This window comes from Nanorana parkeri, unplaced genomic scaffold, assembly GCF_000935625.1.
Source record: "Nanorana parkeri isolate BGI_ZX_2015 unplaced genomic scaffold, ASM93562v1 scaffold156, whole genome shotgun sequence".
Taxonomy (NCBI): domain Eukaryota; kingdom Metazoa; phylum Chordata; class Amphibia; order Anura; family Dicroglossidae; genus Nanorana; species Nanorana parkeri.
This window is the reverse complement of record NW_017306424.1, coordinates 360,446-374,745: the sequence shown is the minus strand read 5'-3', so window position 1 is coordinate 374,745 and position 14,300 is coordinate 360,446. Positions and strand designations below refer to the sequence as shown.

General features: G+C 41.9%; 1 protein-coding gene across 1 annotated transcript in view; it reads right to left on the bottom strand.

Annotated features, from left to right (window-relative positions):
* Positions 1 to 14,300, bottom strand: part of RICTOR (RPTOR independent companion of MTOR complex 2) — a 144,975-nt gene that overhangs the window by 59,485 nt on the left and 71,190 nt on the right. The window contains exons 6-9 of the mRNA XM_018554400.1: positions 12,965 to 13,031; positions 6,901 to 7,027; positions 4,746 to 4,915; positions 3,127 to 3,194 (exon numbers count right to left, since the gene is read on the bottom strand). Coding sequence (XP_018409902.1) covers positions 3,127 to 3,194; positions 4,746 to 4,915; positions 6,901 to 7,027; positions 12,965 to 13,031 — 432 coding nt within the window. The remainder of the gene's footprint in view (positions 1 to 3,126; positions 3,195 to 4,745; positions 4,916 to 6,900; positions 7,028 to 12,964; positions 13,032 to 14,300) is intronic.

Here is a 14,300-nt window from a genome sequence, read left to right as displayed (position 1 = left end):
TTCGAGAGGATTGCCAGATTTCCCTGTGTGGACAAGGCCTAACTATAGCAGACTACCATGGCTGTTTGTAGTCCTATTCAGAAGCTGGCAAGAAAAGGTGATAATGGTAGCAGCTGACAACTGAGCTGACTAAGTGCCGTCACCCCAGGACAAGAAGTATCCTTGCTGGTAAGAATTTATTTGAAAGGACATATTTAAAAAAACAAAAAAACATTTAATTGCAGAAACATGTTTGATTTGAGTGTTTGGGTTTAGATATGCTCCAAATGCAATAACCAACATCAACCAGTCAAAATGCATCTGGTCTTGGTTCAGCAGAGTGAATTTTGACTGTAATGGGTTTTGTGTGTGGGGGAGGAGATTCCATCTCGTGATGCTGTCCTGGAAGACGTTATGGGAAATTTGGAATGAACTCCCATTATTTATATAAGGTGAAATATCAGGGGTAGGCAAAGTTGGCACTCCAGCTATGGAGTCCCATGAGGCTCTGCAAGACTGACAGTCACAGGCATGACTCCCAGATCCATGATGGTATTTGTAGTTTCACCAAAGCTGGAGTGCCCAACTTGCCTACCCCTGTCAAATATGCTCAGGTATGTTTTTTCCATGCAAGGCTTAATTTTATATGTATTTTCATTCATTCTTCCATATGTTGTTCATTTGGCTGAACAGCAGAAAATCTTTGAAGTGTAACAAGGTAACATGGTACTCTAAGAAGGAGGTTAGGTCCCGTAGGGTTGTGCTGAATGTTCCGGGCTTTTAATAGCACAGATAACTGTTATTAGCAGAAGATGAAAAAGAACTTCACAAAAACAGACACGACTCCATTCACACATGCACATTATAAATGCAATTTAAATGCAAGATCAGTGGGATCTGTGACATTAAAATGAATGGCACTGTTCTTATCTCTGTGCTTCCTTCCTGCAGGTTTAAAAGGAGAACTATGGGGTTAAGGCACAAACTAGCGTCCTCCCGTCACCGTAGGCTCAGTATACCGCGAGCAGTAGCTCGCAGTATACTGAAACACCGCAGCTTAAGTGGATCCCGACAATTCTGTCTGGATCCGCCCAGCTGCGTGAGTGACAGCTGGCTCTGCCTATCTAGAGGCAGAGCCAGCTCTACCCGCCCCCTCCCCCGTCCGTTCCGCTAGTCAGCTTGTGTCACGGCTCTCGAGAGGTGAGCGAACCTGGTATGTGTTCGCTCACCTCCCGATCTACTGAGCCGACCTGTGACAGTCTCATTGTTACAGGTCGGCTTAGAACTATGAGGTGAGTGGAAATCACTCATCTCATAGTTCTCCTTTAATTACCTGTAATTAGCACATTAAAAAGGAAGAAACAGAGTAAAGAAAAGCAAAATCAAATGTAGACAAAAAAAGATTAAAAAAAACAGAGGAAATTTTCTTTGCCAGTAGAGGTTTCTGACAGAGGTCTGGAAGACACAATGTTGTGTTAACACTGTATCTAACACCTCATCAGCGGTGTGCCACATTTAATGACAAGGCAACACCTCATGGTGAGGAATCACAGCACTAAAGGCGATATAACATCATCTGATGCAACAGGAAATTATTGAATAATTACCAGACAAAACTGTTCCCATTACAGAAAAGCAGAACACCAACAAAACATCAACACAGGGCTGGGAAAATACAGGCAGCAAGATCACTAAATGCATGTAAGACATTACAGATTGCAGCTTTTCAGCCTTTTCTCATCTTACTTTTACGAGTGAACTTCTCACAGCGTGCAATAGAAGCTGCAGCAAGATAGAGCCAGAGAGTCAGAAAGAGCCTGCTTGATCCCCCAGCATGTGTACCTGGCCCTTTCATTCGTTGGATTGGAGTCTTTACAATCATGGCATGTGGACACGTTACCTAGGGCGGTCTGCGTGCAAATGCAGCCTGCAATGGAATGACCAATCCTCCAGGCTGACACCTACCAACCAAAGCAGTTTGATATTTGCATAACTCCTCTCAAAAGCCAGACCACTGCTTGCACCAGGGCTGATGACTCTTGAGGAGTATAGAGGCAGGGTGCTGTGATGTTTTCAGTAAGCAATACCAGGAGGGGCAAAATAATAGCAGATTAAACGTCAGCCTGCCAGAAACCAGGGCTATTTAAACTAAGCACAGGGTGGGAAAAGAGAATACATCAGCAGAGGTTACCTTCAGTGGATAAAAAGCACATCAAAACGATTCAAGAAAGATAAAAGAAATATAGGCAACAGAAGGTTTGAAGTGTATGTAAACACTAACAATTGGTGCTGACACTGTCCTTCCTTCTGCAGGGGGGCTACTATTGTTCCCTCCAAGCTCCCTCCTGTGATGGACTATAATCTCAGGTTTAGTTTACTAATTTGTACTGAGGTTGTAGTCCATCACGGGAGTGAGCTTGGAGCGGTGACTACTTTACAACACACACAGGGACCATGGGGAACAATAGTAGCCCCCCTCCAGAAGGAAGGACAGTGTCAGCACCAATTCAGAGATGATTTGAGGATCTACAGCCGAGTGATACACAAATAAGATACATTATTGTTAATAGGTAAGGTATGTGACTGCATTTTTGAGATTTAACTCCTGAGTTTAGTGTCACTTGAAGTGATCTGGTTCCTGACAAGTTTTACAATGGCTAAGAAATTAGAGAATTGTAACTTTAAAATAACAATTCTGCCTGAACCTGTTCGGGGTTGGTGGCGTATTTGCTTTTATAATTGGTGCAATCACATTCAAGGAGGGGAGGTAGAAAATCTTGACAAACAAAGTTTAAAAGAGCTCTAAAACTCATCAGAAATGCAACAGCAAAACTCGCATCTAAAAAATGAGTTCTATGTGGAACAGACCATAATAAAGTGTGCCCACAGAATATCTGTATTTTAATTAGGACTTCTAAGTATAAGAAGATCACCATGCCGGGTCATCATAGTGATTTGTTGGTATTTCCCGTGTCTGCAAGAATTTCCATGATCCCTTTCCCTTTGCTCGGTTTGTGTCTATAATAAAGGACACTGAACGCTCAGCTCCATAGGGACAGTGGTAGGTGCCAATGGTTGAGCAGACACTGTACAATGCAAAACAATAATGCTTTATAAACACGATAAAATAAAACTGTATCCACTTACTTGAGCTGTCCTTCTGCTGTGTCTGGATTGTGCCTGTAGTGAAAGTCTGTGTATGGCGCTAAAATTTGCTAAAAATTAAAGTAAACAAAAATTAGAACGTTATGCAAGCAAAATGATACCGTTTATACACGTTTAGATGATAGATGTAGTTCCATTTTCATCTTAGCATTTTCCAATCGTCATTCAGTCATGTACCAGCATCACAACATGCGCATGAGCCACATAAAAACTGCTAAAGGCTTGTTTACACCAAATCCGGACCAGATCTTTAGGAGTTTCTGCATATGCAGTGCGTTTTGATGTGTTCCGGTCTGTGTTTCTATAGCCTAAAATGGGCTTTCAGGTGTAGTCCAGTGCGTTCTACAGCATTTGCATGTTTTGTGTTTGCATGCGTTTTGGTGCGTTCCAGAGCAGAAAAAATAGGGCATGCTGCAGTTTTTCCACATGCTCTGGAACTAAATGCTGTTGTGTGAACTAGAGGCCCAAAATACCATTGGATGCATTTTTGATGTGTTCTGTAACTGCTCTGCATCTGCTCCGCACTTGGTGTGAACAAGCTCCAAGGCTGGGTTCACACCTGAGCGTATTTTTTCTGCTCGTTTTTCAGCTTGTTTTTTTCGCGTTTTTTCAGCACGTTTTTTCCGTTTAGTGAAACATGCGTTTCACTAACGGTATGATTTCTTTTTTTCCTTATCTTCTATATTTAAAAAAAAAAAAATTCACTTTCAAACTTCCTGCCGGCTCTGCCACCCTGCGACGCGGCTGCTCGCAAAGGACGGAACCCGGAAGTCTGCAGCCGCCGGAGGACACAGCGGGGATCGCAGACAAGGCAAGACCTGTACGCTGTATTCCCGAGTGTGGTCCAGGGTTACCGCTTTGTTAACCCCGATCCACACTCGGGAATACCAATGGAAACGCCCCAAAGAAGCTCCTGTACTTCTTTGGGCATAGGGCGTTTTTCAGCGCGCTCCTACGCGCTAAAATACGCCCAGGTGGGAACCATGCCCATAGGCAATTATTGGTTTTCACATGCTGAGCGTTTTACAGCGCGTCTCTACGCGCTGTAAAACGCCCAGGTGTGAACCAGGCCTAAAAGGTGCTACAAATGTACACTGCAAGTAGATATTGTACCACTAGAGTACACATAATAGTGAATTTACAAAGCTAGAAGGTGACTCGCAAATTTTTTTTTAAAGCCTTGCTTTAGATAACATTAGAGCATTTCGAAGGGATTGAGGTCAGGTGCTTGTAAACACCTGTAAATTAACCAGTATTGTTAGCTTACATGTTTAGGATCTGACAATTCCACTTTAAAAATACAGATGCTTAAAGTTAGACACATGTTGCATGATTCAGCTAGTCCTCGCTGACATTTCAATAAACTACCACATGCAGCAAGTCAGTAATCAAAGTATATCTAAGGATTCAATACATTAAACAAAAAATTAAAGTTTTTACTTAAGAGGTGAGACAAAATTCCACCATAATGGTCTTGGAAAAGTACTGACCATTGCCCTCTAGAAATATGCGACCTAGCTATTAGTAGATGTTAATATTCCTTGAGAAGCTGAATAGCACAGCAACAAGTCAGCACAAGTCATAAACAGAGTGGCACCTACCTCTAATTCAACATCAGCTCGCACATATTGTCTGGTCTTTGGATGATTAAGAAGGTGCAAGACTGTGGTGATGAGAGCCTCGTTTATTCGGCTTAACTGGCAGTCGATCACATTTTTCAGGATCGTACTGAGACCACCTCTAAGCGCCACAACTTCTGGATTCTGAAGTGCTGGATCAAGAACAAAGAAAAACACCAATTATTATAGGAAGTACCTGCTGGTAAATAAAGTGCAGTCAGTGCCTCACTAAGCATCCACATAAATAATTGCCTTTTTTTAATTAGCTTATTTCAGGAGCTGCAGTATTAGCTGTGTGATAACCTAGGCACCTTATTATGGAGTGCATTTTCTATATATTCCTATTCAGGAATGACATCATAATGATAGTGGGTTTTACAGAACAAGGTCTTGTTCCCACAAGCAGACCAATGCCTATCATGTGTTTGATCTTTTTTCAGCAGCTAACCTGCATGCGCTACCTTGCGCATAGACTGCCACAATCTAAGCCATAAATCTCTAAAAATTACCTTCAGATGCTCTTCACAATAATACAAATTCAAAAATATACACTTAAAGAAAAAAAAAAAAAAAAAAAAACATCTGGTAGATCCCTACCAGGACCTCTGCTTTCCACTCTGGTCATGGACAGTCAAAATGCCAATTCAGGAAGGTCGGCGGTTATATACACAGCCAGGGACTGGAATTGAATGACACCACAGGGGCAGCATTAAATATAAAATAGATAATCCATGGCCCAATCGCACTCCTGACCGCGTAAATCCCTTCAAGAATTGGGTGATGCGGTAATCAACGGGTGGCTGCCGTAACAATCGTGAGATAAAGCAGAGACACCAGCACTCCAAATTTGCAAAATACGTCTATTTATTGACGTGCATCGTGGTAAAAAACAACAAACGTTTCGGGGTCACAAAGGATCCCCTTCATCAGGTAAAACATACAGTGATGTATGTTTTACCTGATGAAGGGGATCCTTTGTGACCCCAATACATCACTATGTTTTACCTGATGAAGGGGATCCTTTGTGACCCCGAAATGTTAGTTGTTTTTTACCACGATGCACGTCAATAAATTGCATCGTGGTAAAAAACAACGAACGTTTCGGGGTCACAAAGGATCCCCTTCATCAGGTAAAACATACAGTGATGTATGTTTTACCTGATGAAGGGGATCCTTTGTGACCCCAATACATCACTATGTTTTACCTGATGAAGGGGATCCTTTGTGACCCCGAAATGTTAGTTGTTTTTTACCACGATGCACGTCAATAAATAGACGTATTTTGCAAATTTGGAGTGCCGGTGTCTCTGCTTTATATCATTAAATATAAAATGACACCGCACTCAGACACCACAATGTCCAAAATCGTTTTGGACCTGACAAGTCTACTTGTTCAAAGCCAGACACATATTAGGTTGTTCAGTTAAAGCTCATTGGCAGTTCAATAAGGTTATTCCATATACTACTGCAAACAGCAAAGCAGTAACCTACTGAAGGATCAGGAGGTCAGAAACCTGCAAGCAGTTGTTGCTACAAAAAGATGCTTCAACTGTGGAGTGAAGTCCGGTCTGCACTTCGATAATGGACAGAAAAGCATTCCCTCCAAATCTAAATTTAAAGCGCATTTCCACCTTTGTAAGTGATTGGTAGTTATTGTGGTGATGCAGAGGTGCAGTGATGATGTACATGTGTGTACATTTTTATGATTCACATTTCTGGCTTCCTTAATGTATTTTTATTGACTTTTTAGTAGGCCTGAGTCCTACAAATTTAACATTTTCTCCACAAGAAACTCAATTTGACACTGGAGTCGGATTGTAAACAAGTGTTACTAATTCATTACTAATTACTAATGAACTGTGTTAATTTACACAGACTGCTTGCAGAGCACAGAGGTGGCCATTTAAAAAAAAAAAAAAAAGCCATGAGGCGTTGAAGAGGACAAAAATATATATGTTTATATATAATGTTTATATACAGCAACTGCATAAGTCAGCTCCATGTACACTTAAAAAAAATACCTCTGCAAAGGTGGAAATGGACTTTAAGACTGGTTTTCCCTATAAAACACGGCAAACACAAGCAGCGGTTGTGTTGGCTTTCTCCTTCCTTTCCAACAGGAGATCATCAACCTCACCTAGTTCACAGATGATTGCGATACAGGCACGAACCATTCTGTCCCTCTCCTGAAGGCCATCATTTCCGACTGCTATCAAGGAATTGGTTATAGAACTAGGGAATAAGGAAGCATTCACAGTAATCATCTGCAAAACACAAGCAAAGGATTACATAAGCACAGTTGTTGGCAGCCTCAGGAACACAGATTAGCTGATGTCAACCCAGATTAGCATTCAGTGCTTACTCCAATACACTTAGATTTTATCTCTATGGAAGCATTACTTTACAGAAGAGGTATGGAAAGGAAACTGCAAATGGTGTGCTAGGAAAGCAGCACATAGGAACTTGGAGATTTACCTAAAAAAGGGAGTACTTATCACGATCCTGGATTTATATAGCGTCAACAGCTTGCACAGTGCTTTACAATATGAGGAAGATATTACAAAATAATTCAAAACAAGATGGTTAGGAGGACCCTGTCTGCGAGAGCTTACAATCTAAAAAGGAGTGGCATATGATACATTTTAACATTAGTAGAGGTAAAGGAACACATTACTATTTACATACAGTGCATTTTGATTGGGATGTTGATGTCTCTCCTATGTAGTTATTTTCCTGCCTGTTGTCATTAATCGATCAAATACATCAGCACAGAGTACTGCTTTGTGCACTGATAGCTAATTGTACCCGAGTGTTTAATGAAGGGAACAGAAACCAGACTGCACCTTTGCCTGCCCTGAATGGCTATCCAGAGCACATGCCTGCTCCTGGGGGCTCAGGAGAGCACTGCAGCATTGTCCAATACCAAGGACATAACCTTGATGCTAAAGGAGTAGCAGCGCTTGTGTGTACCTCCCCCAAGGGCTGGACACACACACACACACACACAAATTGCAATTGGGTCAAGACAACCTATCCACACGCCTTCTGAATACATATAACAACAGTTAATGGTAGGATGCCTTGAACGTTTCATTGTTCTCGAGCTCAAACACCGGCTGAAGTTGCTAGAAAATTGCCCAGAGTATGGTCCAGCACTAAGGATTGTATACACAGGCACTGTAAGCAAGACAATGGCGCATCAGTGCTGAAGTTCATTTTCTGACAGTCACAGCTATGACTAAGGCGGTGTAAGGCAGAAACGCGTCAGTGGATGTTTTTTCTTTGTACAGATGCATGTGGAATAACATTTGGAAGAGCATTGTGTGCTGCTTTTGCAGTTTCTAAGATATCTACTCTGGAAGAGAGTTATCAGAGCACAGAAAGTGGATGACCAGGATGCATGATGGGGTGAGGTTTTATTTTTCTAGTTTCCGTAAATATTTACCCCCTTTGACTTTTCACATTTTGAAAAGTTATGACCAACATTTTAAAATGGGTTTAAATGAGATGTTATGCCACTCACCTACACACAATTGTATGTAATGTATATAATGTTGAAAAACTGCAGAGTTTTCCAATTCTCAAATAAAAATACTCAAAAAGTTTTGATTGAATGTTTATTCACATTCATTGCTGTGACCCCCTGAATAAGCTCTGGTGCATAATTAGTTAAATGGAAAAATGAAATTAAAGTGTCACATGATCTCAAAACAGATGTATGTTAAAATATAAATCTGCATAATGAAGACCAAGGAGCTATAAAAACAAGCTTGACATGGGTATTAAAGGAGAACTATTGGGAGAGTAAAATGTACTCGTCCCAATATTTTGAGCCAGCATGGGACATTGCAGCTCCGCAGATGAGTGATCACTCAGCTCACGGCTTCACCCTGAAGAGAGCGGTGACTTCAGTCACCGCTCCCCGCAGGGACTTCCCCTCCCCTCTCTGTTCCTCCAGTACTCATTGGAAGGACACACAGGGAGGAGGTGGGAACACATGGCTCTGGCTCCAAAGAGGCAGTGCCAGCTGTCAATCAGGTAGCAGGGTGGATCCCAACAATATTGTCAGACTTGTTCCCAGCTGCAGGGCAGTAGCCCGCTAGATGCTAACTTGCTGACTTTGGGCCAATGTACTTCTGAGACCCAAAAAAGTTTGGCTTTACTTCCCTTTTAAAAATAACCTAAACTTTAAAACCCCCGGAGTACTATTACAGACCATTCGGGGGTGGGGGGAAATTAATATTAATGGAATTTTCAGAATGGTATATAATGATACTCAGATGGTTTCAAAGTTTGGGTTATTATTACAAGGAAAGTAAAGCCAAACATTTTTTTTTCTTTTTAACATGACAAAACTATAATTCTGCCTGAGAATGGCCCTCCTTCAAAGTTAAGAGATTGTGTAGGAAGAGAATTAGTCCAAGAGGCAACCAAGAGCCCAGTAGAAGCACTGAAGAACCTGAAGCTGAGACAGTAGAAACTGTCCATTGGACAACTATAATCTGGGGCTCCAGAAAGCTGGACTATATGGACAAGTGGTGGAAAAGGGCCAAAACAAATATCAAATCCCATTTTCAGTTTGCCAAAAGGTATGTGGAAGACACAGCAACAGAGTTATCTGGTCTGATGATCAACTCCGATATTTTTGCCCTTATTATAAAACACTGTGTTGGAGAATGGCACATAGTGGAATGGAGTACTGGGATCAGTATGCTACCAGTACTCCTGCTTTCTTCTCAAAGTTACTAAACTAGCACCTAAAAGTGCCTGAACAGAACATTACATATAATCACGAAATCCCCTGGAAGCTGCACAACGTGGGGTATTCTAATATACAAACTCCAGCTTGCTCTGATATAACTGAACACTGCCCTATCAACGTTTAGAGCAGGGATAGCCAAACTCCAGCCCTCCAGCTGTGGAACTACAAATCCCATGAGGCATTGCAAGATTCTGACAGCCACAGACATTACTGCCGGAGAGACATGCATCATGGGATTTGATGTTTCACCACAGCTGGAGGGCCAGAGTTTGGCTACCTCTGGTTTAGAGCTTCACTGACCTCAGCCGGCAAAAGACAACGCAGCAACTTTGAGAAAACACAAGCTTACTTTAGTGTGAAATGAAGGATTGAGCAAAATGTTTTTTAAAACATTAAAAAAAATTAAAAAAGCAAAAACATAAATAAAACAAAATTGATGAATATACATGTAATCCTACGACTAAAAATAGTACTACTAATAATAATTTTGTGACAGCAAAGAAGAAAACTAAACATTACACACACACGGGCTGTCTAAAGGTAAAAAAGGAAAGTGCTAATCATAGAGTGCTGACTACATCAGCAAGAGTGGTAGTACACATGTATCCTATGAGAAAACAAGGGGCTCTAGCTGCTGCTGGAGAATGCATTCGTTTTGCAGAATACTCGGGTTCAGCTTTACATCCCACCCCAAGAATTTGCTTGATCTAATGGGTCACGAGCAGAAGTCAAGCGAGGACATGCACACGCATACAGAATGGCAGCGTTACAGACTGTGTTTATATAGTCAACAGATGACTGTAGATGTGCAACCAAAGCAAGTTCTGTTTTGGTGCATATGTATGAAACAAAGAATGTTTGTCGAGTTCCAGACATGCTGCACTGATGAAGCACGCTGACCAGATTTCCCACATCCAAAGCGACAGATTATACACCGGCCTCATCAACAATATCAAATGCTTTCATTTTAAAACTATTTGAAATGGCTACAGCATGCTTGTCAAACACACCAAGTGAAAGATAGGATCTGCCCCAGGAAACTAGAGATTTATAGTACGTGGAGCCATAACTACCAAACATCAATAAACCGAAATGACTGCGGAATCTCAGAAGAAGAAAACCTCCTAATTCCCAAAAAAAAAAAAAAAAAAAAAAGAAGAGCAGCTACTGCCATTCATCAACAGGTTTGTTTTTATAACATTGGGCTTAAAAAAGTTGGTTTTGCATTTACAATAATATATATATAGGGATGCATGCGTCCAGCAGGGAAGAGAGAAAAGGGTCAGGCGGCTGAGCGGGGAGGAGAGCGCTGTGAGCCATGATGTCACAGAAGGCTGAGCTCACTCACTGCCACGCTCAGCCTCCTGTGACAGATCAGGATGGAGAGCAGCAGTATGGGGGCGAAGACAGCTGTCACAGGAGGTGGTGCATCAGTTGTCAAATGAGACCGAGCTCTCCTCTCCGCACCTCCTGCATTGCCTCCTGTGACAGCGAGCCAGGATGGAGAGCGGGTATAAGCAGTCAGCGATCAGCTGATCGCTAACTGCTTGGAAAAAATTGAGGACAGAGTATGTTTACTATGTCCCAAATTATGAATGAATGGGAAGTGATCTACATCCCCTCCTGTTCATTCATGATTGATTCACAAGTTATGAATGAACACTCAGTATAGAGGCTTCCTTATCATTGATAACAGGGGCTGCAGAATAACAGATACGAGAATAAAGAGAGGACTGTCTCCTCAATCTCTTTTTCTATTTTAAAAGGGAAATATCAGGGGTCTGTTTAGGCCCACAATATTTCCCAGAAACCCCTAAAAGTAAAGTAAAAAAATAAAAACATTTAAAAAAAAAAAAAGTTTAGGAAACAACAATACTTAAAAAGAAAATAAAAAAAGGTTAAAAAATAATTTTCGGACATTCTTTTACTTTTTGGTTTCAAAATTTAATTACGGTGCACCGTATGAATGTATGTGTATCTATCTATCTATCTATATTTTTTATTTATTTCAATTTTTTTTTTTACTTTACTGTTAGGGATTTGGGGAAATATTAGGGGTCTAAACATTTCCCTTTTGACATAGAAAAAAAGATTGACACAATCTCTTTTTCTGCAGCACCTGTTATGAATGAACACGAATCCTCTATACTAAGTGTTCCTGTCCATTCATAAAGATAGTATCAGTTACTATGACCACAATCATGAATGAACAGGAAGTGATGTTGCACACTTCCTATCCATTCATAATTGGGGACACAGTAACACTAACTAAATACTATGTCCTCAGTTATTTACAAACATCGGTGTGATCACTCCGATGTTTGAGCAGTACATTGAAGGATTAGCAAATATTTCATATATTTGCTGATCCTCCCCGCTCTCCACCCTGAACTGTTCTGCTCTCCTCCTCCCAGCTGACAATGACAGCTTCTCTCCCCTCCGCTGAGGGCCGGCAGCTAGATTGGCTGTGTCCCCTCTGATCCCCGCTGCATTTGCCAACACAGGCATGGAAGAGCAGAGGGGACACAGACCGAAGCTTGCAGCCAGCATCCAGCAGGGAGGAGAGAAGCTGGGAATGCACCGCATTTTGAGCCTTTTTTTTTTCTATCAACATATTGGCCATAGTACCATTTTTGTGGGTCGAAACTTTCAGTGCATAGTTACCGATACTTTTTTTTTTTTGGCGTCATGTGACAGTTTTTCTAAAACAATACAAACTAATGATTTAGGACAACAGTAGAGCGCCATTGCTCGGTTGCAGATGCGACCGCTGTGACCCTGGCAGTTCTGCCACTGACTCCAAAGCTTTAGAGAGACTACAAATCCCAGCAATACATTGTACAACAATGCAGAATAATATGAAGCTAGATGAGTATTGCCTCACCGGGGCCATGCATGGCGTCTCGTGGGTGCGGGCGGCAGGAAGGGGGACGAGAAGTGCGGGCGGCAGGAAGGGGGACGAGAAGTGAGGGCGGCAGGAAGGGGGACGAGAAGTGAGGGCGGCAGGAAGGGGGACGAGAAGTGAGGGCGGCAGGAAGGGGGACGAGAAGTGAGGGCGGCAGGAAGGGGGACGAGAAGTGAGGGCGGCAGGAAGGGGGACGAGAAGTGAGGGCGGCAGGAAGGGGGACGAGAAGTGAGGGCAGAACTGCAAACTGCCACCATGAGATCCCCACGAGGCTGCCTCGAACTTCCCAGCAAGCTCGGAACCTTATGGTAGCCAAATGGATTTAAAACTTTAAAGCGCCAGTAAATGCGGCCAATGACATATTTGGGTGGTGATGTCAGCCATCATCCCCAACCCCTCTGTTTACATTCAGCTGCAAGCCATGGAGTCTCCCACCAGCTAATTGGGGTCAGGGTGAGTCACTGAAGAAAAAATGTGGTTTTCTAGAACTGGGCTTTTACAATTAAAGAAGGAAAAATGAGGTATGTACTGCACCTTTCTGACTAGTCGAAGTGCCTGCGTCCTCTCTACTTCATTGCTTTGCTGAATATCTATGCACCTAAAAAGAAAAAACAAACTCAGGATTATCATAAGGAGAAGAAATGCTTTAAAATCACAGATTATATTGAATCAGCACTGGTTGTGGATCAGTACTATTTTAAAATGTTTCATGTTTATAAAGTAACTTAGTCTCTTGCTAGTCCAATTGCACCCTCTGTACCAACACCACTTATACTCAACATTCCCAGCACTTTTAACACTGCTGCATCAAAGCCAGCATTTAAAGTAGAACTCCGGGTTAAAATTTTTACTAACCCTTATAGTGGGGCTACCCCCACACTGCAAAGAGTAACTGCTCGTTTTTGCCTAGGGTGAAGGGAAAAAAAGGTTATAATTCCCTGATCCTCCGAGCCAGCCGACGGAGCCTTTCTCCCCCTTCCAGCAGTGGTCTAAGGTCCCTGAGTCATCACATTCTATACACTGTGTATAGGACGCGGAGGGACATACTATCGCTGCAGAGGAGGAGGAGAAAGGCTGGAGTAAAGTCACAGCCGGCTGGCTCGGAGCATCGTATGAGGATCCTAGGGTTATTTTTGAACTAGACATAAACGAGCACTTAACCCTTGCAGTGCAGGGGTGTTTCTCTACGTGCCATATTTGTAGAAATGGTTTTAGAAAGGGGAGGAGTCAGATAAATTATAATTGCTTTTAACCCCTTCGTGACGGGAGACGTACACTGTACGTCCAGCCACAAAGGGACCAAATGACTTGTCACGTACACTGTACGTGACGAGTTATTTGCTGCTTTAGAGGGCTGTTAATCGCTGAGAATCAGCTTTTAACATTCATTAATGGATGCCCTTACTACAGAGGCATTCATTAATGAAAGGGTTAACCTTTTTCAGACACCCGATACCTTAATATCGGGTGTCTGAGAGTCAAAGCAAAGCGGACACAGATGCCGGCTTTTGCCGGCATTCTGACAGCTCGTATAGATCGAGAGATATCTCTCTCAAGCTATACTGGCTTTTTTTTTTTCTTTCATGAATAGATACAAAATGTGTCTATTCCTACAATGTATCTATTCCTGGAAGAAGAATGTTTGTTTGCTGATCGTTGTTGCAACAATCAGAAAACATTTAGTAACAGCTGAATCCTGAACTGCTGCAGGATCAGTGTCACTAACTTATTATCGGCTGTTCTGAAGTTTGAAGCAGCCTGATAATAACCAAAAATTTATTAATTTATCATGCAGTAACAGTGAGATTAATTCACAAAATCTGCTTGATATAATTAAATAAATAAAATAACATTTTTAAGTTAAAAAAAA